This window comes from Saccopteryx leptura, chromosome 4 (genome assembly GCF_036850995.1).
Source record: "Saccopteryx leptura isolate mSacLep1 chromosome 4, mSacLep1_pri_phased_curated, whole genome shotgun sequence".
Classification (NCBI taxonomy): domain Eukaryota; kingdom Metazoa; phylum Chordata; class Mammalia; order Chiroptera; family Emballonuridae; genus Saccopteryx; species Saccopteryx leptura.
Genome location: NC_089506.1, coordinates 23,548,403 through 23,571,305, shown reverse-complemented (window position 1 = coordinate 23,571,305; position 22,903 = coordinate 23,548,403). Strand labels below are relative to the sequence as shown.

Below are 22,903 nucleotides of genomic sequence, written 5' to 3'. Positions count from 1 at the left end.
ATATATATATATAATATAATCTCAGAAGTGATACACAGGTCACTTGTTTTTTAGTGAGAGAAACAGGGACAGATAGGAACAGACAGACAGGAAGAAGAGAGATGAGAAGCATCAATTCTTTGTTGCAGTACCTTAGTTGTTCAGTGATTACTTTCTCATATGTGCCTTGACTGGGGGTCTGTAGCAGAGCGAGTGACCCATTGCTCAAGCCAGCAACCTTGGGCTCAAGCCAGTGACCTTCGGACTCAAGCCAGCAATCATGGGGTCATGTCTATGATGCCACACTCAAGTCAGCAACCCCGTGCTCAAGCTGGTGAGCCCATACTCTATCAGGCGTCCCCAAACTACGGCCCGCGGGCCGCAATGCGGCCCCCTGAGGCCATTTATCCAGCTCCCGCCGCACTTCCAGAAGGGGCAACTCTCTCATTGGTGGTCAGTGAGAGGAGCACTGTATGTGGCGGCCCTCAAAACAGTCTGAGGGACAGTGAACTGACCCCCTGTGTAAAAAGTTTGGGGACCCCTGCTAGCTGGATGACCCATGCCCAAGCCGGTGACCTCAGGGTTTCGAACCTGGTTCCTCTGTGTCCCAGTCCAATGGTCAAGCAAAATACTTTTATAATTTATAATCAAAATTTTTTGTCATTTTTTTATGTGGGATATTCCAGAAACAAAGTTAATGATTAAGACAACTTATTCATTTTCAAACATGTATTAAGCATCTACTATATACTAGATACTTCTGCTTTTAAGGAGTTATGTATTAGGGAAAACAAAAGTAGCTATATACAGTGTGATAAATTCTATACAAGAGGCATACAGGAGCACTAAATAAAAGGCAACATACTGAGGAGTCAAGCTGACTCAAGACAGCACAGGAACAGAAAAAGGCAATGACTAGAACAAAGTTAACAGCCTTTTATGCCATATTTTGTTTTATTTTTTAAAAAATATTGGCCCATCTGACACTTTGTTACAATTTAATGCAAGGCAAAATTATATAAATCTCAAACATTAGTTAAGATGAATACATACCTATCAAAAAGAACTTTAAAGCTATACGGAGCTTGGAATATTCATTTAAAGTTTTTAATTTCTAGATATACAGCAGAATAAACATTCCCACTTAAAGACTGTGAAGAGTTCACTGAACTGGGAAGTATCATGTGATTAAGATGGACTGAAGAGGCAGAAGCCAAAGTCATGTGGCTTGTTTTTCAACATACCAATAAATGATATCAGCTAGGAAACAAATAAATTACTGAGTGCTACCATATACATTTTTACCTAGTTCTCATCGGGTACATTATAAAATGGCACATTTCAAAAATTATTATTTTTTTGAGAGCACGCCTTTGTGTCCATATATTCCCGTGGATATCAGCATTGAAGTGTTTACTGCCTTGAGCTCAGTCATGGTATGACATGATTTTAATGGCAGTCCTTTATTGTTCTGTAAGGTCATGACAGAACTGATTTTATGTAGAACAGGTGGTTCTTGTTTCTAGCTGCCTGGCTCTTTTTCTTCCACGTTGAGGACAGTATCCACAGTTATTCCTACGTCCTGAAGTGACCTGCCTCCCTCTGCTCGCAGTGGCCCTCTGGGAAAGGAAGTAGAAAGGCTGTACAGGGATGTGTGGTACCCAATTTTCATCATCCAGTCAAACAGAACCTAAAAGGTAAGAAGCATCGTTGTCAATACTGTCCAGACTGTGTCCCTCAGGGTCACCAAGATATTTTACATTCCGTTCATTGTTAAACGTGCCCCTATGAATAAAACAGAACTTTTACACCTTTCAAAGGAACTTATGGAATGCAAAGAAAAATAGCACGCCAAGGATTTTAATATGTGAATAACCTCGAACACATTTTATTTAAGACTTAGGGACTACTGGCAACCACAGTCAGCAAAGACATTTAACAATGAATAAAGCCTCAACCATAGGGAAGGGAAAGATTATTCAATAAAAAGATTGAGAACAAAAGGTTAACATTCAGGGAAAAAAGGATTTTGATCATAAATCTCAGCCACATGAAAATCATGCAGGAACTGATAGATAATGGGAACAAAGTTCATACCGGCGGCTCTGAAAGCATCTGACCCACCAACTGTGAAATGTCATTATAACAAAAAACCCAACAAATAAGAAATGAGTAGAAAAACTTAAAAAAATGTGTAGAAATCACAGTTCAGAAGGATCCAGCATGCCTAAGTGCCTAAATTTCTGCAATGCAGAACACGCAGAAGTGCCCTTTACCCTCAACACGGAGTGCCCGGAGTGGCCAGTCCCAGACAGCAGTGTGAGAATACCTCTCCCACCGCACGGGAACAGACTCGCCAAATTCAATGAAAATATTCCTCAAAAGAGGAGTTTCCTCACCTGTGAACTGCAAGACTTAGAAAACCTTCTCCTCAGGACACTTCCTTGCGGACACCGGAGAGCAACAGTGACGACCTGGGGAGCGAGCACATGCAGGTGAGAACCGCAGTCCACCGCCCTCCCAGTTTCCACATGGGAGCAGCAGTGAGTACGAAAGCTCACGTGGGTTCTGCAGGAACTTAGCTCTGAGAGAGCACGTCAACAGAAAGGTCCAGATAATCACTCTCCCCCCAGAAATAATTCTTCTGGAACTGAAAAACACCTTGCTGCTGACTGCGGAGCTAGGTGACAGAGCCTTCCAGAGAGGCCACCAGAGACTCGGCGGTGCCGTCTGCCCCGAGGGCACCGGAGACTCTGCCCCGAGGGCACCGGAGACTCAGCAGTGCCGTCTGCGCCCCGAGGGCACCAGAGACTCAGCAGTGCCGTCTGCCCCGAGGACACCAGAGACTCGGCGGTGCCGTCCGCCGGAGGGCACCGGAGACTCGGCGGTGCCGTCTGCCCCGAGGACACCAGAGACTCGGCGGTGCCGTCTGCCCCGAGGACACCAGAGACTCGGCGGTGCCGTCTGCCCCGAGGACACCAGAGACTCGGCGGTGCCGTCTGCCCCGAGGACACCAGAGACTCGGCGGTGCCGTCTGCCCCGAGGACACCAGAGACTCGGAGGTGCCGTCTGCCCCGAGGACACCAGAGACTCGGCGGTGCCGTCTGCCCCGAGGACACCAGAGACTCGGCGGTGCCGTCTGCCCCGAGGACACCAGAGACTCCGCGGTGCCGTCTGCCCCGAGGGCACCAGAGACTCGGCGGTGCCGTCTGCCCCGAGGGCACCAGAGACTCGGCGGTGCCGTCTGCCCCGAGGGCACCGGAGACTCTGCCCCGAGGGCACCGGAGACTCAGCAGTGCCGTCTGCGCCCCGAGGGCACCAGAGACTCGGCAGTGCTGTCTGCCGATGACATGCAGACTGCAGTCCGGCTTCCAAAGCAGCCTCCCAAACCAGGCAGGCCCAGGGCCCACTCCGAGCCTGCAGACAAGAGAAACACCAGAGTGGGAGAAAACTAAGGTGCCCGCCCACCCTCCCCCTTCCTCTCTGTCTCTCTCTTCCCCTCCCGCAGCCAAGGCTCCATTGGAGCAAGGATGGCCCGGGCGCTGGGGATGGCTCCTTGGCCTCTGCCCCAGGCACTAGAGTGGCTCTGGTCGCGGCAGAGCATCGCCCCCTGGTGGGCGTGCCGGGTGGATCCCGGTCGGGGGCATGCGGGAGTCTGTCTGTCTCTCCTCGTTTCCAGCTTCAGAAAAAAAAAAAGTTGCTTATAACAATTAATACAATAGATATGGTGCATATATTTTACATGTGATTCTCAGGTATAATAATTTACCATAATTTTGTTTGTTTTATTCACCAAAAACAGAACTAAGAGCAGGGAGAAGAAAAGAAGGATGCTCTTGCTTATAGAGTGACTCGGGGGGGGGAGTACTGGCTGTAAGCAGGAGGCCTGGGCTCTCCCGGCAGGCGCCTTGGGGGCTCTTCCTACTTGTGGCTTCGGCTTCGAGTGAAGAGTTACTTGGATTCATCCCAGCTCTAAAATCCTGTCACTCTGACATACACTTTAGTTAGTGTAGTACTGGAAAGTGTAGAGAAGAAACCAAAACGGAATGACTATAACTCAGAGAGGAGAGCAACTGCCTCTGTGGCAGAGGTTTCTCAGCCTTTACAGGGTGACAGACCTAAGACCGGGAAGAAAAACGCTGTCCTTTGACATATTTTTTACACAAAAAATACAATTTAAAAGGATTCACTGACAATGTGAGGTCTATAGTCCGTGCACATCTGGTGACAAGCTGCTGTTCTGTAGAGTTAATGTCATGTGTTTTACAGCCAGAGTAAACTCATAAAAGGTGCTCCTTGTCAAGCCTGAGCTATATTTAAATACTCTTATATTATAAATTGTTGTCACGGAGACCAACCCAGAGCTTGACAAGAAGTGAGAATGAAGAAGTGTCAGGACAGATATCTCATAGGCCTGAATTTATCATGTAATATGGAGAGGAATTTGAAGTTTAAAAAAACAAAACAACAACAAAAAACATTGTATTTCTCCTCTGTTGTCCAAAGTTTTATTTTATTTTATTTTTAAAGATTTTATTTATTTATTTTAGAGAGAGGAGAGAGAGACAGAGAGAGAAGGGAGGGAGGAGCAGAAAGCATCAACTCCCATATGTGCCTTGACAAGGGAAGCCCAGGATTTTGAACCAGTGACCTCAGTGTTCCAGGTCGACGCTTTTACCCGCTACGCCACCACAGGTCAGGCTGATGTCCAAAGTTTTAAATGCTACAAATGTGTTGACAAAAATGAGATACCCCCAATGGCTTTTGTGGCTGTCTCAAAAATGGTTTTTAAGGAGTATAATAGTCACTGAGCCCCAGTTAATGGAAAACCATCAGAGCTCTCCTTTGCCTAAATGACAATGGCTTTAAAGATGCGTGCTCCCTGCTCCTGGGCACTGGAGACGGGTGTAAAACTAAGCTGGACAGCAGCAAGAAGGCAGGAAGCAGCTCACGCAGAGGGTTCAGTCTGACCCTGCCCCCCAGACAGCAAACCATCCTTCCATCACATCTACAAAGAAGCTGCATTCTTCCTTTTCTCTTTTCTAAGTGGAAAACTGCAATTGGAGGTCATCTGCCTATTTTGATTCTATTTTAATAAGTAACTCATTTGCTGACCTGAAATTTTGGAATAGCCCATGTATTCTTTTTCTTTTAATTGAATTTATTGTGGTGACACTGGTTAATAAAATTATACAGGTTTCAGATGTACAATTCTATACAACTCATGTATTCCATCTCTGCCTGATTCGGTAGGAAGGTTCTCAGCTCTAAAAAACACACTCAGCAGACATCAGGCTTCCAAAACAGGGCTGGCGCTCAAGGGTTTGATATTATACCATTTTCAGAACAAGACCTAATTACAGCGCAGTCACATTAACACTTACCCTATATTTACTTTTAAAACCCAAATTAGATACAACACACTTGATATTAAAGGAGACACAAAATATATTTAATTTTCACACAAAATAAGCTTACTTCTTCAGCTGTTTCAGGAGGTTCTTCAGGCAAATCTGGAACCTAAAGAAAAGGATTCGTAAAAGGAATGTAAACATTTTGAAGAAGAAAACAATATTCTCAACAAGAAGAGTCCCTTTCAATAGAGTTTAGCTACACCTAAGCTTAATGAAATCTGCGCATTTCATAGACACATGTAGGTTTACAATAAGGATGACAGGTCAATTAAACATTTTTGGGTAAGCAACTTTGTGCTAACAAAAGATGATAAACATAGAATGTTAGATGACAGCTAGTAATCTGTACACATTTAAAGAATTTGTTGCCTGACCAGGCGGTGGCGCAGTGGATGGAGCGTCGGACTGGGATGCGGAGGACCCAGGTTCGAGACCCTGAGGTCGCCAGCTTGTGTGAGGGCTCATCTGGTTTGAGGAAAAGCCCACCAGCTTGAACCCAGGGTCGCTGGCTCCGGTGGGGGGGTTACTCAGTCTGCTGAAGGCCCGCGTTCAGGGCACGTGTGAGAGGGCAATCGATGAACAACTAAGATGTTGCAACGCGCAATGAAGGACTAATGATTGATGCTTCTCATCTCTCTCCGTTCCTGTCTGTCTGTTCCTGTCTATCTCTCTCTCTGACTCACTCTCTGTCTCTGTATAAAAAAAAGAAAAAAAAAAAAAGAAAAAAAGAATTTGTTTTTATGATGTTCCAAGATACTATATAAAATGTACAATTTAAAGAAACAGGATAAATAGTACGTTCAGTAAGGCCCCAAAATTACTTAGGTTCGTGAATATATACATGTTGAGATGAGTGCGTATTTTTCTTCCCTAACAATTCCCTGAACAGGTTAACAATGATTCGCTTCGGTGGCTTCCACGTTTATTCAGAGCTTCCCTACTTCTGTTACTCTAGTAAAAAACCTGATGGTCAAACCATTTTCTCTCATTAAAATACCTGTTACCAACAATTACACCTCTGGGGACCCTTTTTATCTTTTAATACCAGACACTCCACGTTTTAGAATATTTTATCTAACAAACATTAATTGCATTTATTAAATATACCCGTGTGCTTTCTTTTGGTCCACCCAAATTGACCGTCGGCATTAAATAATCCATGCTATTAACAAAAAGCAAAGAATCTTGAATTTTTAATTAGTCCATATAGGTCATTAGATCTTCTCGGAATGTTAGAAACAGTTCAGTGGCCTGATTCTCAGCCTCAAGCTCCATTAAGGAACTAGGAAAGCTCAGACTGTGAAACAGTACACTAGAAAGCACTTTCACGGCCTAGACAGATAACCGCCCAGCTCTCCCCAAGAGTCTGTACAAACAGACTTATTTCTAAACTTTGCTAGCTCCCAAGTTTTACTTACGGATTAAAAATTTGAAAGGAAAGAAGCAATAATAAACCTGGGCATTGTTTCAGAGTGAATGGTCACTAACCCATTCTCTAGAAGGGCCACTGAGGAAAATGATACACTCGTGTTAATATTAGCCACTCCCTGAATATGTATTAGCTCCCATAGGAATGTTTCCTTAGTAAACATGGTATTTGTTTCTACATAGTCAAACTACTTCCTCAAAGAGAACTGAGTATTTTCTAAACCTATTACCATTTATCTTTATAGCTTCCCAGTTTGATTCAGAACATTAATATTAAGCGGGAAAAGTGACTTAATGAACGCAGTCACTCTGTAAGGTAGCGGCAGGAAGACAACTGGATTAAAAGCCCCTGCTCCTTCCCTGGGTAGACACCTCCCCACAGAACGGTGTTCCTGTTGCAGTGACACGATGCGGTGAGCAGGCAGAAGCAACCAACCTTCTTCGGGGGCTGGGCGGCAGGTGGTGAAGCTTGGGTTGACGATGTAGGCAAGTTCCGCCTCTGTGCTGCTTCTCGGCTTGGTGTTGCAAAAGATGTCTGATTCTCAGTTTCAAGCACCAAATTTTCATCACCCTGGTCAGAAACGGTAGACAATTTCAAAAGAGATGCTTTTTATCAACTTTATTCACAATGGCTACTTCTTTTACCCTGATGGCATTTCAGTAAAAAATATAATTAAGTCATTATAAAACCCAGAAAATTAAAGCATTATCTCCTTAGATAGGAAAACATGGAGTCTAACATCTTGTAGACACTACCCTTATCCAGCTGTGGGGTTCTGACAGATAGAAGGCTGACCCCCAAGTTTTTAGTAGGGTTGAAGAAAGAAGAAAACCGGGATGCTACCCCTTTCCTCCTTTCAGTAAAGGAAGCACGGCAGTGCCAGGAAGTATGCAGTAAAGCAGGGGTCCCCAAACTACGGCCCGCGGGCCACATGCGGCCCCCTGAGGCCATTTATCCGGCCCCCGCCACACTTCCGGAAGGGGCACCTCTTTCATTGATGGTCAGTGAGAGGAGCATAGTTCCCATTGAAATACTGGTCAGTTTGTTCATTTAAATTTACTTGTTCTTTATTTTAAATATTGTATTTGCTCCCATTTTGTTTTTTTACTTTAAAATAAGATTTGTGCAGTGTGCATAGGGATTTGTTCATAGTTTTTTTTATAGTCCGGCCCTCCAACGGTCTGAGGGACAGTGAACTGGCCCCCTGTGTAAAAAGTTTGGGGACCCCTGCCATAAAGGGCTGTGAAAATAGAACACAGACGAGTAAAAACACGTCTCTGTGTGACCATACGAAACTTCCACAGCTGAATGGGGCCCTAGTATCTCGTTACATAGAAACAAATTTCAGTTCTCAAATTCAAACTTTGAGCTTCCACTTGAACTAATCACTTTAGAAGGCAAAGGATTTTATTCCAGAAATCACAATGATTATTTTTATTAATATTATCTATTAAGACTTTCCTTAGCAAAATAATTTGCTTGTGTCAAATTCTCAGCTACATACTCATTAGTCCACTAATGCCTTTCTTTCATATCTACTGACCTCCTTAAAGTTCCATCAGACTAAAAGGGCCACCACTTTGGCGGGCAGTGTCCCCATTCTCTTATCCTAAGAGAAGTTGGTGGAAGGAGCACAGGGAACAGAAGTCAAGAGGTCTTGATACTGAACAATGAACTGACCAAATTTCAACTGCTTCCCTGCAACTTACGGGGCTGGATCAACTGATACGCTTTTCTTTCAGCTCTAACATTCCCGTTCGCATGTTCTCTGATAGCCCAAGAGCCCAGTCATAACAACACCAAAGGTCTACCCTGTCCAGCTTTTTGTTGTCCCCACTAATTCGGTTAAGAGATATACTAGTACAGTAGTACCGTAAAGTACAGCCTAAAAGCAACGGGCAGAATGACTAATTCACATTGTGACCATTTCAGAAAGAGAGAGCACAGGCTCAAATCAAGCTATCCACGTCTAACACCACAACGCTGAGCAGAAGACAAACTCTCCTCAGAAGTGAAATCACAACATAGAGCAGTTGCATTCTGTGTTGCCGTCTTTCACATTACTTTTATCACCCACTCTTGATCGTTCAATGACATATTGACCGTTGCAAAATGAAAACTGATTCTGCTTCACTAGCAGAATCCTATTCACCATTACTGAATCCTTTTCTTTACAAGATGGTGAAAGGTACAGTATGAACAAAGCAAATGAGTTTGGGGACAGAAATAATCTTATCCTCTGTTATTCTAAAACTTAATTCCTTTATGATTATCCTTTTTCCTCTATAAGAAAAAAAATCGTAAATTTCCATTAGCAAATGAAAAAATTCATACTCAAGGCCAGAGGAAAAAAAAGTCAAAGGTTAATTTGGCTTCACAGAAACAGAGCCAAACAAATGAATATAATGTGACCTTATAAAACCTTGGAGGTCTTTCTTGAGGAAAAATCTGATTTTGTTTATATAAAACACAGTGATTGAGTCAACTATTTTCTTAAAGGTTACTGTATGTTAGGGCTTTCTGAGGCTCTAAGTTAAATGGTCTTAGGTACTTAACCATTTGACACACAAATATGCTGAATAAAAATTGATATACAATCATTAATAAAGACTCCTTATAAAGGCTGTATTAGCCGTTTAACATCATTTGCAATTTTAAAAAGTCAACATATGTAAAACAAATCATAATAGAATTCAATATACAAAATAAAATCTATTCTAACCCCGAGTTTATGACCATTGCTTAACTTCCACGTTTCACCCGTCATTTGATAAAAGCGCTCTTCCAGCTTTCTCAATTTCATTTCCTGGTGAGGTTTCAGAACATTCTCTATGTATTTGCTGACCTGTTCAAAAAAATATTAGGTGTTATTACTATACATTAACATTTCTAAGGATTTACACTGTCTATAAAAGTTGTCAGTAAGAACTAGGTAAAAAATTATATTTTCATACTAACTCAGTTTTGCCAAAAATAACAAAATAATAAATAAAATAATAATAATGGCCCTGGCCAGTTGGCTCCGTGGTAGAGCATTAGCCTGACATGTGGATGTCCCTGGTTTGATTCCCAGTCAGGGCACACAAGAGAAGTGACCATCTGCTTCTCTACACCTCTCATTTCCCTTTCTCTCTTTCTCTCCCTCTCTTCTCCTCCTGCAGCCATGGCTCAACTGGTTCAGCCCATTGGCCCCAGGAGCTGAGGATGGCTCCATGGAGCCTCTACCTCAGGTGCTAAAAATAGCTCAGTTGCGAGCATGGCCCCAGATGGGTGGATCCTGGTCAGGGCACTGTGGGCGTCTGTCTCTCTATCTCCCCTCCTCTCACTTGGAAAATAAGAAAATAATAATATCAGAAATGAATGTGGGAATATTACTACCAACCTTACAGAGATGAAAAGAATATAAGAGAATACTTAGACAACCAAATTCCTAGAAATACACAAATTACTGAAACTGACTCAAGAAGAAATAGGACAGACCTAAGAAGAGATGGAATCAATAATTGAAAACAAACAGAAAGAAGTCCAGGACTAGATGCATTCACTGGTGAATGCTACCGAACCCTCAAGGAAGAGTTAACACTAACAGCACTATTCACAATAGCAAAAAGGTGGAACTAACCTAAATGTCCATCAGTGAATGGATGGATAATCAAATTTTGATAGTCCCATGCAACGGAATATCACTTGTCCCTATAAAGAAATGATACATGCTACAGGGATGAACCCCAGAAAATATTATGCTAAGTGAAAGAAGCCAGGCACAAAGGTCATATTATATTGATAGATTCCATTTGTATGAAATATCCAAAATAGATGAATCCATGCAAACAGAAAGCAGACCGGTGGCTGCCAGAGGAGGGAGGAACGAGGCAGTAACTGTTTAGTGGGTATGAGGTTTCTTTTTCTTTTGACAGTACAGAGGCCTTTTATTTCCTTACTCTGACCATGCCATGAATTCCCAGGGAAAGGGCTCCAGCAGCACAGGCCCCTCTCCATGGGCTCTCACAGGGTGTGCTTCTCTGGGCAGAGCAGGCCGGCACTTCAGCTGCACCCAAGTACCCCTTTCTCTTCGGCTTCCTTCTTTCTCTGATGATTTTCCTTTACGTATTTCAGGAAGCGATCACAGCTCTTAGGAGTGCTTAATAAGCTCAATACATACATTAATTCTCTTGGCAAGAATCTTGCCCTTGCCTTGTTTGCTTACAACAATGCCCACCACATGCTGGGTGGCACTGTAGACTCTTTCATTTTGCCATGGAAAACGTGTGTGGGGCATTCTGAACACTGCCCATTGCCTTGACGTCTACAATATCTCCTTTCCTGTAGATTCACATGTATTCTGCCAAAGGAACAACTCCGTGTTTTCTAAAAGGCCTTGAGAATATATAGCGGGTACCTCTCCTCTTTCCTTTTGTTAGTCATTTTGGTGAATTAACTAGAAGAGGACAGTTCCAGCCAAAAGGTGGGGTTTTCTTTAGAGGTGAAGAAAATGTTTTGGAACTAGATAGATGTAACGGTTACACAATATTGTGAATGTTCTAAAAATGCCACTGAATTGTACGTTTTAAAATGGTTAATGTCATGTGAATTTGGCCTCAATAAAAAAAATCTGAGCACAAACAAAAAGAGCAGCAGACCTAAATTTTAAATGCCCCAGATAGTTTTGTATTCTAAGTATATTCTCTAAAATGTATGCTTTACCTTTTCACTCTGTGTCTCTTGTTGTTTTTCTCTCACAAGTTTTTGCTTTTTCTCATTCTTTTCTTCTTCTTCTAAGACATAAGAACATAAAAGTGTTTTTTAATTCCCAAGAATCAGTAAGTTGAATGCTACTGTCTCTGAAAATAGTCTGTGGATCTTAAGATTATTTATATAAACAAGCCTTCAAAAACCAGATGTTTTTGAAATAATGAAATGAGATACATGTAGACAGTTGAGACTAAGAAATCTGCAAGTAAAATCAGTAAGAAGGTTTGTACTGAAACAAGAATTATAACATATATTAATATTATGTTACAGTTTTGATGGGGAGGCTTATGATGGGCCAATGATAGTAGGAAAGATAAAAAGTGTGTGACCAGGCTGATTTTTTACTCCTCTGAAGAAAGTCTGACAATAACGAGGCCCTATACATAGTCTTAATTACTTACTAGGTTCAACCTTCAGTGGTGATTATGTCTCAAAATCGTCAAACAAATACGTACCAGACTAACTTGCACTCCAAGCAACATAAAGATACAACTTAAGGTAAGAAACTGTCAGGTGCATGTTGCCCTTATTTATAAAACATAAGACTTGACTTGATAGTTTAGTAGATGCAGCAAACACCCTCCTTATATCAAAATGTGTTTACTACAGAGTTTCTAGAGAAGTTACAATGAGTTACTTTCATTTTCCAATAGAGTAATTTGAAATATAAGAGATCAAGTAATTTTCCAAAAGAAGAAAAATATCTACAATCTATGATTGGGAGGTGCTGAAACATCCACATTGTCTCTTATGTTTGGGTTGAATAGTGTAAACTTTTAGGATTAGGGTTTTATTTATAGTTAATTGAAAGGGCTATATATTTAATACTGATCATTTTCCTTTTATGTCTATTTATATTTAAATAAACAGCAAAACAAAACATAATGTCCCAAATTCACTATTAGCAATCTTATTTCCAATAGGCTATAAAAATGCAGGCATAAGTTTTAGGATTCACCTGTTCTGAAGCGAAATATATTATTGTTTCAGAAGACTTCTAATCCTGCCCCCAAAGGGTTCTGTATCACACAGGAAACGCCTTGAGAAAGACACACTGGTTGGTGGCACGTTTGCGTTACACAAGCTGCCAGGGCGACAGACTGTGCTCATCTCTGACAAGCTCTCCAATGCCTGTGCAGGTGGTCAGCCTGGCTGGCTGTGTGGAAACGGCTCACCCTGAGCCAGCACTCAGAGAGGCAGCGTTAGAAGCTTATAGAAGTATTGGCACAATGGTAGAAAAGCTGACCACAAATGGGGAATTATATCAAAGTTTACAAAAATTACTAGCTGATAAAAGGCTTCTAACACTCACAAATTTTCACTTGTCATAAAACAAAACTAAGACCGAGCACGGTTTCCAAAATTAAGAGCATCTAACTATACATAAGAGATGAATGCATAAATTAAAAATGCCAGGATGGAATGAAAATTAACTTAGGATCAAAAAACCTTTAAAGATTAATGGTAGATATATTTAACATTGTAGAACAGTTTATAAACTGTACCTATCAAACAGCAGTTAATCTGCACAAACACAATTTAAAATGAGAATTTGCAATATACCAGCTTAGAAATTATATAGTTTTGAATGTATAAGGAAAATGTATACTTTCTCATAAAAATATTGGGATTTAAGGTACATTAAAAATCATGACTAAAGTTGTGATTACCTTACTTTTATGATTACCTTGAAATAACATTGCACAAATTATTGGAAAAATGGTTCTAATTGTGAAAAGTTCTAGAATTAATAAAAGAAATAGATTTCAATAAGAAAGTATAAAAGGGTAGAATAACAATAAACTTACCTTTCAGATAAACTTGAGAAGATTTAAATGAGTTAAGCCATGAGGTAGTCACAGAAATAATTAAGGTAAGAAGAGCAAGCAGTAAGAAAATCCGGCCACACAGCAAAATTATATCTTTAATTCCTTATAAAGGAAAAAAAAATTAAAATTAAAAACACTTTTCATGATACTAACAATAAATAACACATTAGAAGATTATTTATACTAGAAAAGTCTAGTAAAAGTTAGTTATGCAACTTTCTATATTATTTTTCATATTGTCTTCTTTAGGTACCAAAATTCATCCAGTTTCTAATACCAGGACAAGTTTTCAGAAAACAATTCTAGAATATTTTTTGTCTCAGGAATGCAGGTATAATTCAAGTGACTGTCTACATTATAAATATTATAACTAATACTAATGCATAAATTGGGGTTTCCCTTCTGCCCAAAGGAGATAAAATTATCCACATATTTAGGAATTAAATGACTGTTACGGCACCATCTTTTCAAATTCCAGTTCTATCTAATTCAAATGCTAGTTCTAAGTCTAGAAACAAGAAACACCAATTTATTTCTTACAGTTAAAGTATGAAACTGTGTACTTTATTTCTCAATTCAGTCCTACACGTTCACCTAAAAAAATTCAGTGTTTGGTTTTATATTATTTTAAGAATCAAGATAAAAATTAAGCAAAAATGTGACAAGTGCCTACTTTGCTGATTGGTGAAGGAAGAGAGATATCAAGTTGGGTTAAAAATACCCTCCAGGAATTTTTAGGTTTGTTTTGTTAAATCTCAAAAATTACCAGGCAAAGATACAGAGGAACCTTTTTACCAATGTGATGGGACTGGTAGTTACTGAATTAACTAAAAATGAAAGAATTATATATACAGACAGATGTATATTTATTTATGTTTACATTTATATTTTCTGCATCACAGGCCTGCCACATCTTGCCAGCATTTTGTGTATGTGTGTGAGAAAGAGAGGCGGGGAGAGAAAGACAGAGATAGGAACATCAAGCTGTTCCTATATGTGCCCTGACCAGGGATCAAACCAGCAACTTCTGTGCTTCGGACATCGCTCCAGACAACCAAGCTACCCAGCCAGGGCAAGTACTGGTACGTATAGAAACCATTCAGTTATGGGATTTGTTCCATAATACCACTTTCTGTTCTAACAATCAAGCAATTTGCAAATGTTATATGGGAATATAAAAGAACTAATTTGTGTATATACCTTTCAGTAAAACAATTAAGTTAATTTTTTTTGTCCCTACTCTCAAGAGCCCATGTGCAGGGCACTTCAAAGGATAAATGTGAGGAACCAGCATTAAAATATTTAGCTTAAGCACAAGTAAAAACGTATTGGCAATGAAGGCTTTTACACAGTAGAAAAAGACTGGGATCTTTTTTCAACACATGTCCAATAATACAGTTTAGGTGAATAAACAGGTCTGGGAATTCCACTCCCCTTCTCCCCCTGGAAATTCAATTAGCAGCTCCAGCTAAGAGTCTTAGTATCTTTAAATACTGTTCCAAACATAACTCCTCATGCAGCTGCTGCACTGGGATGTAAGACTGGTAAAAAAGACAAACACTGCCGGTGGATAATTGCAAAACCAATTACCAAGAAAGCAAAGTAAACCATCATTTCACAACGGGAGAGAGGATTCCAGGGAAAAGGAGTTAAGTGAAAATTAAAGGAACTAGTTGGAGATGCTGTCAGGAACCCAGCTGCACTTTCAGAAATTTTGGCCTACTTTTCTCAATTTAGACATTGTTGTAAGTACTGGGAATACAAAAACAAATTAGATTAGTCTCTACCCTCAAGAAGTAAGTGTATTTCCCTTTGGTTAGAGATGACCCTGTGAACAGATCTTCTGACCTCGGTAACTACCTTCCCAATCACTACCTTCCCAGTGAGTGATTCAAATATTAGTGAAAAGTAGAAAATTCCAAATGGGCTGAGTAGAGGTGGATGCTATAAAGGCAAAGGAGCAAAGTGAATTCTGTAATAGTGCTGGGTAAATAAATGTGGTTTTTTTAGGTTTGCTCGCTTATACTGGGGAAGCACCACGTGTATATAGCCTATGGAAGGCTGTGGGTGCTTGCCCTCAGGGAGGCAGAGTGCCGGATTGCTTTCCTGCTTGGGAGGGGCCGTTGTTTGCTGGAGAAGGGTTTTTATTTACCCCTGTTTTGCAGGAGTGCAGAGAGACTGGGATTGCTGAGGTTGGTGGGGGCCTGTGAGTCCAGAGCCTCTGGGTTTTGGAACCAGAGAACCAATCGGGACATGGGAGCCCTGAGAGAAAGGGAAGTTTTCCCTCCGTTTGTTTGTCACAGTTAAGAGACTTTAATAAACGAATGGCCCTCCATTTTCTGGCTCCACTGTTCCTTTACCATCTGCCCTAATCCAATGTGAACCTGCATGGCCACGACAACAGCCACTGGCCTTACAAATAGCTAAGTGTGACTTTAACATTTCTGTGTCATTTGGATAAAGGTCTTGTTTGATTCTGATACTTCTTCACTTGATTAAGGCTTCGGGAGGGTCTTTGTAAATTTTTTTAAAGTGTGTTATTTTAAGTTCTTATTTCAAGCCTGACCAGGCGGTGGCGCAGTGGATAGAGTGTCGGACTGGGATGCAGAGGACCCAGGTTCAAGACCCCGAGGTTGCCAGCTTGAGCGCGGGCTCATCTGGTTTGAGCAAAAGCCTACCAGCTTGAACCCAGGTCGCTGGGTCCAACAAGGGGTTACTGGGTCTACTGAAGGCCCGCGGTCAAGGCACATATGAGAAAGCAATCAATGAACAACTAAGGTGTTGCAATGCACAATGAAAAACTAATAATTATGCTTCACATCTCTCTGTTCCTGTCTGTCCCTGTCTATCCCTCTCTCTGACTCACTCTCTGTCTCTGTAAAAAAAAATTAAAATAAATAAATAAATAAAATAAGTTCTTATTTCAAGCAACATGCCTGGGACTCACTTCTTAGGGGTGGCCAGGGGAAGGTGGAGAGACAGGAAATATTAAAGTTGAATTTCATCATGGTCTCTAACTTTAGAACTGGGGTCGGGAACCTATGGCTCACGAGCCAGATGTGGCTCTTTTGATGGCTACATCTGGCTCACAGAAAAATCTTTAATAAAAAAAATAATAATGTTAAAAATATAAAACAGCATGACAGGGCAGTGGCGCAGTGGATAGAGCGTTGGATTGTGATGCGGAAGACCCAGGATCAAGACCCCAAGGTCGCCAGCTTGAGTAAGGGTTCATCTGGTTTGAGCAAAAGCTCACCAGCTTGAGCCTAAGGTTGCTGGCTCGAGCAAGGAGTTACTCGGTCTGCTGAAGGCCCGTGGTCAAGGCACATATGAGAAAGCAATCAATGAACAATTAAGGTGTTGCAACGCGTAACAAAAAACTAATGACTGATGCTTCTTATCTTTCTGTTCCTGTCTGTCCCTGTCTATCCCTCTCTGTTTCTGTAAAAAAAAAAAAAAAAATACACACACACACACACACACGAAAAAACCATTTTCATGTATTACAATCCATTCATTTCCTACTGCTCATGTTCATGGTTGTAGGTGGCTGGAGCCAATCACAGCTGTCCTCTGGGACAACACCAAATTTATATTGGATAATGCATAATGTACATGGGTCATTGTGAAGTCAGGAAGTAAACTTCCCTCCTTTTAATCAAGTAGTCAGCTAGCTAATTGCAGAAACGCTTTTGACGAAGAAGATGGCTAAAAGAAAAAAAGATGAGGAGTATCGTACTTTTCAGCAGGAATGGACAGAGGAATTCACCTTTGTGGAGAGAGCAGGTTCTGCAGTGCGTGTAATATGCAATGATAAAATTGCATCGATGAAACGGTCAAATATAAAGCAGCACTTTGACACACGCCATACTATTATTTGCATCAAAATATCCAGCGGGGGACAGCAGGAAGAAAGCATGTCAAGAGCTACTGTGCAGAGTGCAAGCTAGTCAGCAGCAACTCCGTGTTTGGACCCAACAAGGTAACTGGAATTTGGCTAGCTTTGCTGGTGCTTTAGCAATTGTGAGAAACAGAAAGCCATTCACAATGGGGAGTATGCCAAAACATTCATGTCTGATGTTGCCAATGAACTTTTTGAAGACTTTTCGGATAAAGACAAGATAATCAAACGAATAAAGGACATGCCTCTGTCAGCAAGAACTGTTCATGATCGTACCATCATGATGGCAAATCGAATTGAGGCAACACAAGTGAAGGACATAAATGCAGCACCATTCTTTTCTCTGGCTTTGGATGAGTCAACAGACGTAAGCCATTTATCCCAGTTCAGCGTGATTGCAAGGTATGCATGCTGTCGGTGACACACTACGTAAGGAAAGGCTTGCTGTTTTGCCTGAGACAACAAGAGGGGAGGATTTATTCAAGTCTTTCACTGAGTTCACTAAAGAAAAAAATCTATCAATGGATAAACTTATTTCGGTGTGTACTGATGGTGCTCCGTGCATGGTGGGGAAAAACAGAGGATTCAGAGGGCGTCTTCGTGAACATGAAAAGAGGCCCATCCTAAGTTTTCACTGCATCCTACATCAGGGGTGCTTTGTGCTCAGAGGTGTGGCGAGCAGCTTGGTGAGGGGATGTCATTGGTCATTCGGGTGGTCAACTTTATTGTTGCCCGAGCTTTAAGTGATCGCCAGTTTAAAACACTGCTGGATGAAGTTGGGAATAATTATCCTGGTCTGCTTCTGCACAGCAATGTGCGTTGGTTGTCAAGAGGGAAGGTGCTCAGCCATTTCGCGGCTTGTCTGAGAGAAATCCAGACTTTTCTTGAAATGAAAAACGTCGAGCATCCTGAGTTAGCTAACGCTGAGTGGCTCCTGAAGTTCTACTATCTCGTGGATGTGAACTGAACATCTGAACCAGCTCAATGTGATAATGCAAGGCATTGGAAATACAGTCTTATCCCTTCAACAAGCAGTGTTTGCATTTGAAAACAAGCTGGAACTCTTCATCACTGACATTGAAACAGGTTGTTTAGTACACTTTGAAAAACTGGGAGAGTTTTTTTTTGTTTTTGTTTTTTGTATTTTTCTGAAGCTGGAAACGGGGAGACACAGTCAGACAGACTCCCACATGCGCCCGACCAGGATCCACCCAGCACGCCCACCTGGGGCGTCGCTCTGCCCCTCCGGGGCATCGCTCTGCCGCGACCAGAGCCACTCTAGCGCCTGAGGCAGAGGACAAGGAGCCATCCCCAGCGCCCAGGCCATCTTTGCTCCAATGGAGCCTTGGCTGCGGGAGGGGAAGAGAGAGACAGAGAGGAAGGAGGGGGGGGGTGGAGAAACAAATGGGCACTTCTCCTATGTGCCCTGGCTGGGAATCAAACCCGGGTCCCCCGCACGCCAGGCTGACGCTCTACCACTGAGCCAACCGGCCAGGGCGAAAAACTGGGAGAGTTTAAAGATGCATGCACAGCGAGTGACCCTGCTCAACACCTAGATCTCCAGCAGCTAGCGGGCTTCACATCTAATCTCCTGCAGTCATTCAAAGCACACTTTGGAGAATTTCGTGAGCACACTAGTCTTTTTTTTTTTTTTTTTATCTCCTTGGTTTCTCTTATTTCTTTTTTTTTTTTTGTGACAGAGACAGAGGAACAGACTGGGAGAGAGAGAGATGAGACGCATTAATTCTTTGTTGCGGCACCTTAGTTTCTCAGTGATTGCTTACTCACATGTGCCTTGACTGGGGGGCTACAGCAGACCGAGTGACCCCTTGCTCAAGCCAGAGACCTTCGGTTTTAAGCTGGTGAGCTTTTGCTCAAACCAGATGAACCCGCGCTCAAACTGGCGACCTCGGGGTTTCGAACGTGGGTCCTCCGAGTCCCAGTCCGACACTCTAGCCACTGCACCACCGCCTGGTCAGGCAGCACACTCGTCTTTTTAAGTTCATCACCCATCCACACGAGCATGCAGTGGACAGTGCCAACCTGAGTTACATCCCTGGTGTCTCCATCAGAGATTTTGAGCTACAAGCTGCTGACCTGAAGGCCTCAGACATGTGGGTGAATAAGTTCAAGTCACTGAATGAAGATTTGGAAAGACTTGCACAACAACAAGCAGAGTTGGCGAGCAAACACAAGTGGAAGAAATGAAAAAACTTCAACCTGCGGACCAGCTGATTGTCAAAACTTGGAATGAGCTTCCGGTCACATACCACACGCTGCAGCATGTGAGTATTGCTGTACTGACAATGTTTGGCTTTAGGTATGCATGTGAGCAGTCTTTCTCACATCTAAAGAACGTTAAGACCAACCTACAATCATGTTTAACAGATGAAAGTCTCAACGCCTGCATGAAGCTTAACCTCACCATGTATGAACCAGACTACAAAGCCATCAGCAAAACCATGCAGCACCAAAAGTCGCATTAATGGTAAAGAAGTACTTTATTCATCATTGGTTAGCAACAGCATAACAATGTTATTAAAAAGAATTCAGAGACTTATTGTACTTTAAAAGTGTTGGTCTTACATAAAATGCACACATTTACTTATATTTAGTAGGGTGTTTTTGTTGTTGTTTTTTCTTTCCTGAAGTTGGAAATGGGGAGGCAGTCAGACAGACTCCTGCATGTGCCTGACCAGGATCCACCCAGCACGCCCACCCGGGGGGCGATACTCTGCCCATCTTGGGGCGTCACTCTGCCGCAATCAGAGCCACTGTAGCGTCTGAGGCAGAGGCCACAGAGCCATCCCTCAGTGCCTGGGCAAACTTTGCTCCAATGAAGCCTTGGCTGTGGGAGGGGAAGAGAGAGATAGAAAGAAAGGAGAGGGGGAGAGGTGGAGAAGCAGATGGGCGGTTCTCCTGTGTGCCCTGGTCGGGAATCAAACCCGGGACTCCTGCACGCCAGGCTGACACTCTACACTGAGCCAACCGGCCAGGGCCTGGTGTTAAACATACTGTATGGCTCTCACGGAATTACATTTTAAAATATGTGGCATTCATGACTCTCTCAGCCAAAAAGGTTCCCGACTCCTGCTTTAGACCTAAGTGGGAGATACATAAACTTATCCCTTATATGTCCAAAACTGAACTAATTCTCCACAAGTCTGCCATTTCCTTGCAGTGTTCCTTTTATTGTTGGCACTACCAACTACAATACTTGGCGTGGTTCTACCCACTCCTAAGAATCATCCTTGAGGCCTGACCTGTGGCGGTGCAGTGGATAAAGCGACGACCTGGAAATGCTGAGGTCGCCGGTTCAAAACCCTGGGCTTGCCTGGTCAAGGCACATATGGGAGTTGATGCTTCCAGCTCCTCCTCCCCCCCTTCTCTCTCTCTCTCTCTCTCTCTGTCTCTCCCTCTCCTCTCTAAAAAAAAATGAATAAATAAAAAAAAAAAAAAGAATCATCCTTGAATCCCTCCTTCTCCTTACCCCAAACAACCCATCAACAAATCCTGTTGGTAGTACTTTGTAATATCCCACATCTGTGCCCATTTCATCTGTTATTGCTGTCCAGGCCATCATCACTATGTGCCTACTTCAAACACCTATGCAGCCCCACTGCCTCCACTCTAGCTTCTTTCCTCAACATCGAATCCGTGACCTTTTAAGCCAGTGGTTCCCAACCTTTTTCGGGCCACGGACCGGTTTAATGTCAGAAAATATTGTCACGGACCGGCCTTTAGGGTGGGACGGCTAAATGTATCACGTGACCGAGACAAGCGTCAAGAGTGAGTCTTAGACCGAAGGAACAGAGGGAATCTGGTCATTTTAAAAAAAATAAAACATCATTCAGACAAATATAAATAAAACGGAAATAATGTAAGTTATTTATTCTTTCTCTGTGGACCAGTACCAAATGACCCACGGACCACTACCGGTCTGCGGCCCGGTGGTTGGGGACCACTGTTTTAAGCCATTTAACCTCCATCTCAGTTTCCTCTCGGGTAAATGGGGATGATAACAGTACCCACCGCCTACGGTAGTAATACAGATTAGATAATGAATCAATAGTATTTAGAGTGACTTATAACAGATGCTCAGTGAATGTTGTCAACCACTCTCCCCCTTAATCTCCCGAACCCAGCCACTGTGGTCTTCATTCTTTTCCTCCGACGTCACAATTCCTTTTGTATGGAATTCCTTTGGCCTCGGCTTTCAAAGAAGCAGCTCATTATTCGAACCCGTTTACATTTCTCAGACGGCCTATATCACATTAACCTATTCATTTCCTTATGAGCACTCAACACAACTTGAAAGCAGTGTCTTTGTCCCTGTGCTTTCTGCCTCTGTCTTACACTCACACTTCACCGGGTCTGCAGGGACACCCTTCCAGACCGGACGCCGGAAGCGGGCGCCAGCGCAGTGCAGCCTGGGAATCGTAGTCATCGCCCATTCTCGCACGCCACGTTCCTGGGAAAGTTACCCGGGTGTGAGCTCCCAGAGGGAAAATCCAACACTTACCTAGGTCCGGGGACCCACGCCGGAGCTCCTGACACAAGAAGGGGAGCACAGAGAGGAGAAAAATGCCAACTACCCCACGGGGCGCCATGGCGGCGGAAAGCCCTCCTCTTCCGGTTCCGCCTCCCCGGGGTAGGGTGGAGTGGAATAGGTCCCCAAGGGAGTCGGTTGGGAGAGACCTGGGTCTTGCAGCCCGGTTGGTGCTCAGACTGAAATAAGCCCCTTTTTTTGAACTCATTATCAGCTTTCTAACAGAAGGAGTCACCTCCCCACGTCCCATGGCGTCGTGGAGGGGAGACGGCCCCGCTGGCCGCCCGCGGAGCCAAGTCCTGTGAAAGCAAAGCGTCAGTCAGCTCCACCGAGGGGCTCCCCGGAGACCAGGCGGGCAGCGCCTGCCCTCGGCCGCGGGACTCGGGAGGCTGTGTGTGAGGGGGAGCTCGGAAAAGTAAACCTCAGCCGGAAGAGAAAGTACGGCGGTGGACGCTGTGCGGAGCGAGCCTGGCCCTTTGGTCTCGTGTCCGTAATGGGTGATAGTGGGCTTTGGGTCCGAGTGCGCTTCCCTCTCTTGGGAAGCACCTGTCTTATCTCTAACGGTTCCGGGCCCCTCCCGTGGTCTTTGGTGCCTGTGGAGAAATGACTCAGAAGTGGGGTCTGGCACCTAGTTCCAGATCCTGGAGGCCCGCCACCCCTTGTTCTGGCTCCTTGTCAGTTTTGCCAACAGGTGTTACTGTTAATGACTTGGCCTCACAGTTACATGATGACCTCATTGCCATCGCTTGACTCACCTGTATGGCGCTTCTGCCAACCTGCAAGGCAGTTAAACTTTGGAGGTCCTCGCAACGTAGCAAGATTTAATGCTGTGAATTTTCGTTTTCTGACCTATCCATCAGTCTCCCCACTTCACCTTTAAATTTAATTCAACAAACATTTTATTAAGCCTCACAATTTGCCTGGAACTGAAGAACTTCTGGAGGTTCAAATACGTGTAAGTTACTGAATTTGTCCTCCCGAAACTCAGATTAGTGGGAAAGATAACCCTGTAAACAGAAATACAACACAGTACCTGAATGCTGTGATCGG

The 22,903-nt window shown here is 43.0% G+C and overlaps 1 protein-coding gene and 1 pseudogene across 2 annotated transcripts; both read right to left on the bottom strand.

Moving 5' to 3' along the window:
- Positions 1-927: 927 nt before the first annotated feature.
- UBXN8 (UBX domain protein 8) lies at positions 928-22,903 on the bottom strand. 2 transcript variants are annotated; one of them, XM_066383546.1, is made up of 9 exons: positions 22,887-22,903; positions 21,827-22,152; positions 13,383-13,505; positions 11,527-11,594; positions 9,545-9,667; positions 7,258-7,392; positions 5,458-5,499; positions 2,379-2,453; positions 928-1,669 (listed from the first exon to the last, which is right to left on the bottom strand). In XM_066383546.1, the coding sequence occupies exons 2-9, from the start codon at positions 22,101-22,103 to the stop codon at positions 1,502-1,504; spliced, it is 1,011 nt and encodes a 336-aa protein (XP_066239643.1). In that variant the 5' UTR covers positions 22,104-22,152; positions 22,887-22,903; the 3' UTR covers positions 928-1,501. The 2 variants fall into 2 exon arrangements, with proteins under 2 accessions (XP_066239643.1, XP_066239641.1); XM_066383544.1 differs by lacking the exon at positions 22,887-22,903 and having other exon boundaries at positions 11,527-11,597.
- On the bottom strand, positions 10,760-11,237 carry LOC136403239 (large ribosomal subunit protein eL21-like; annotated as a pseudogene).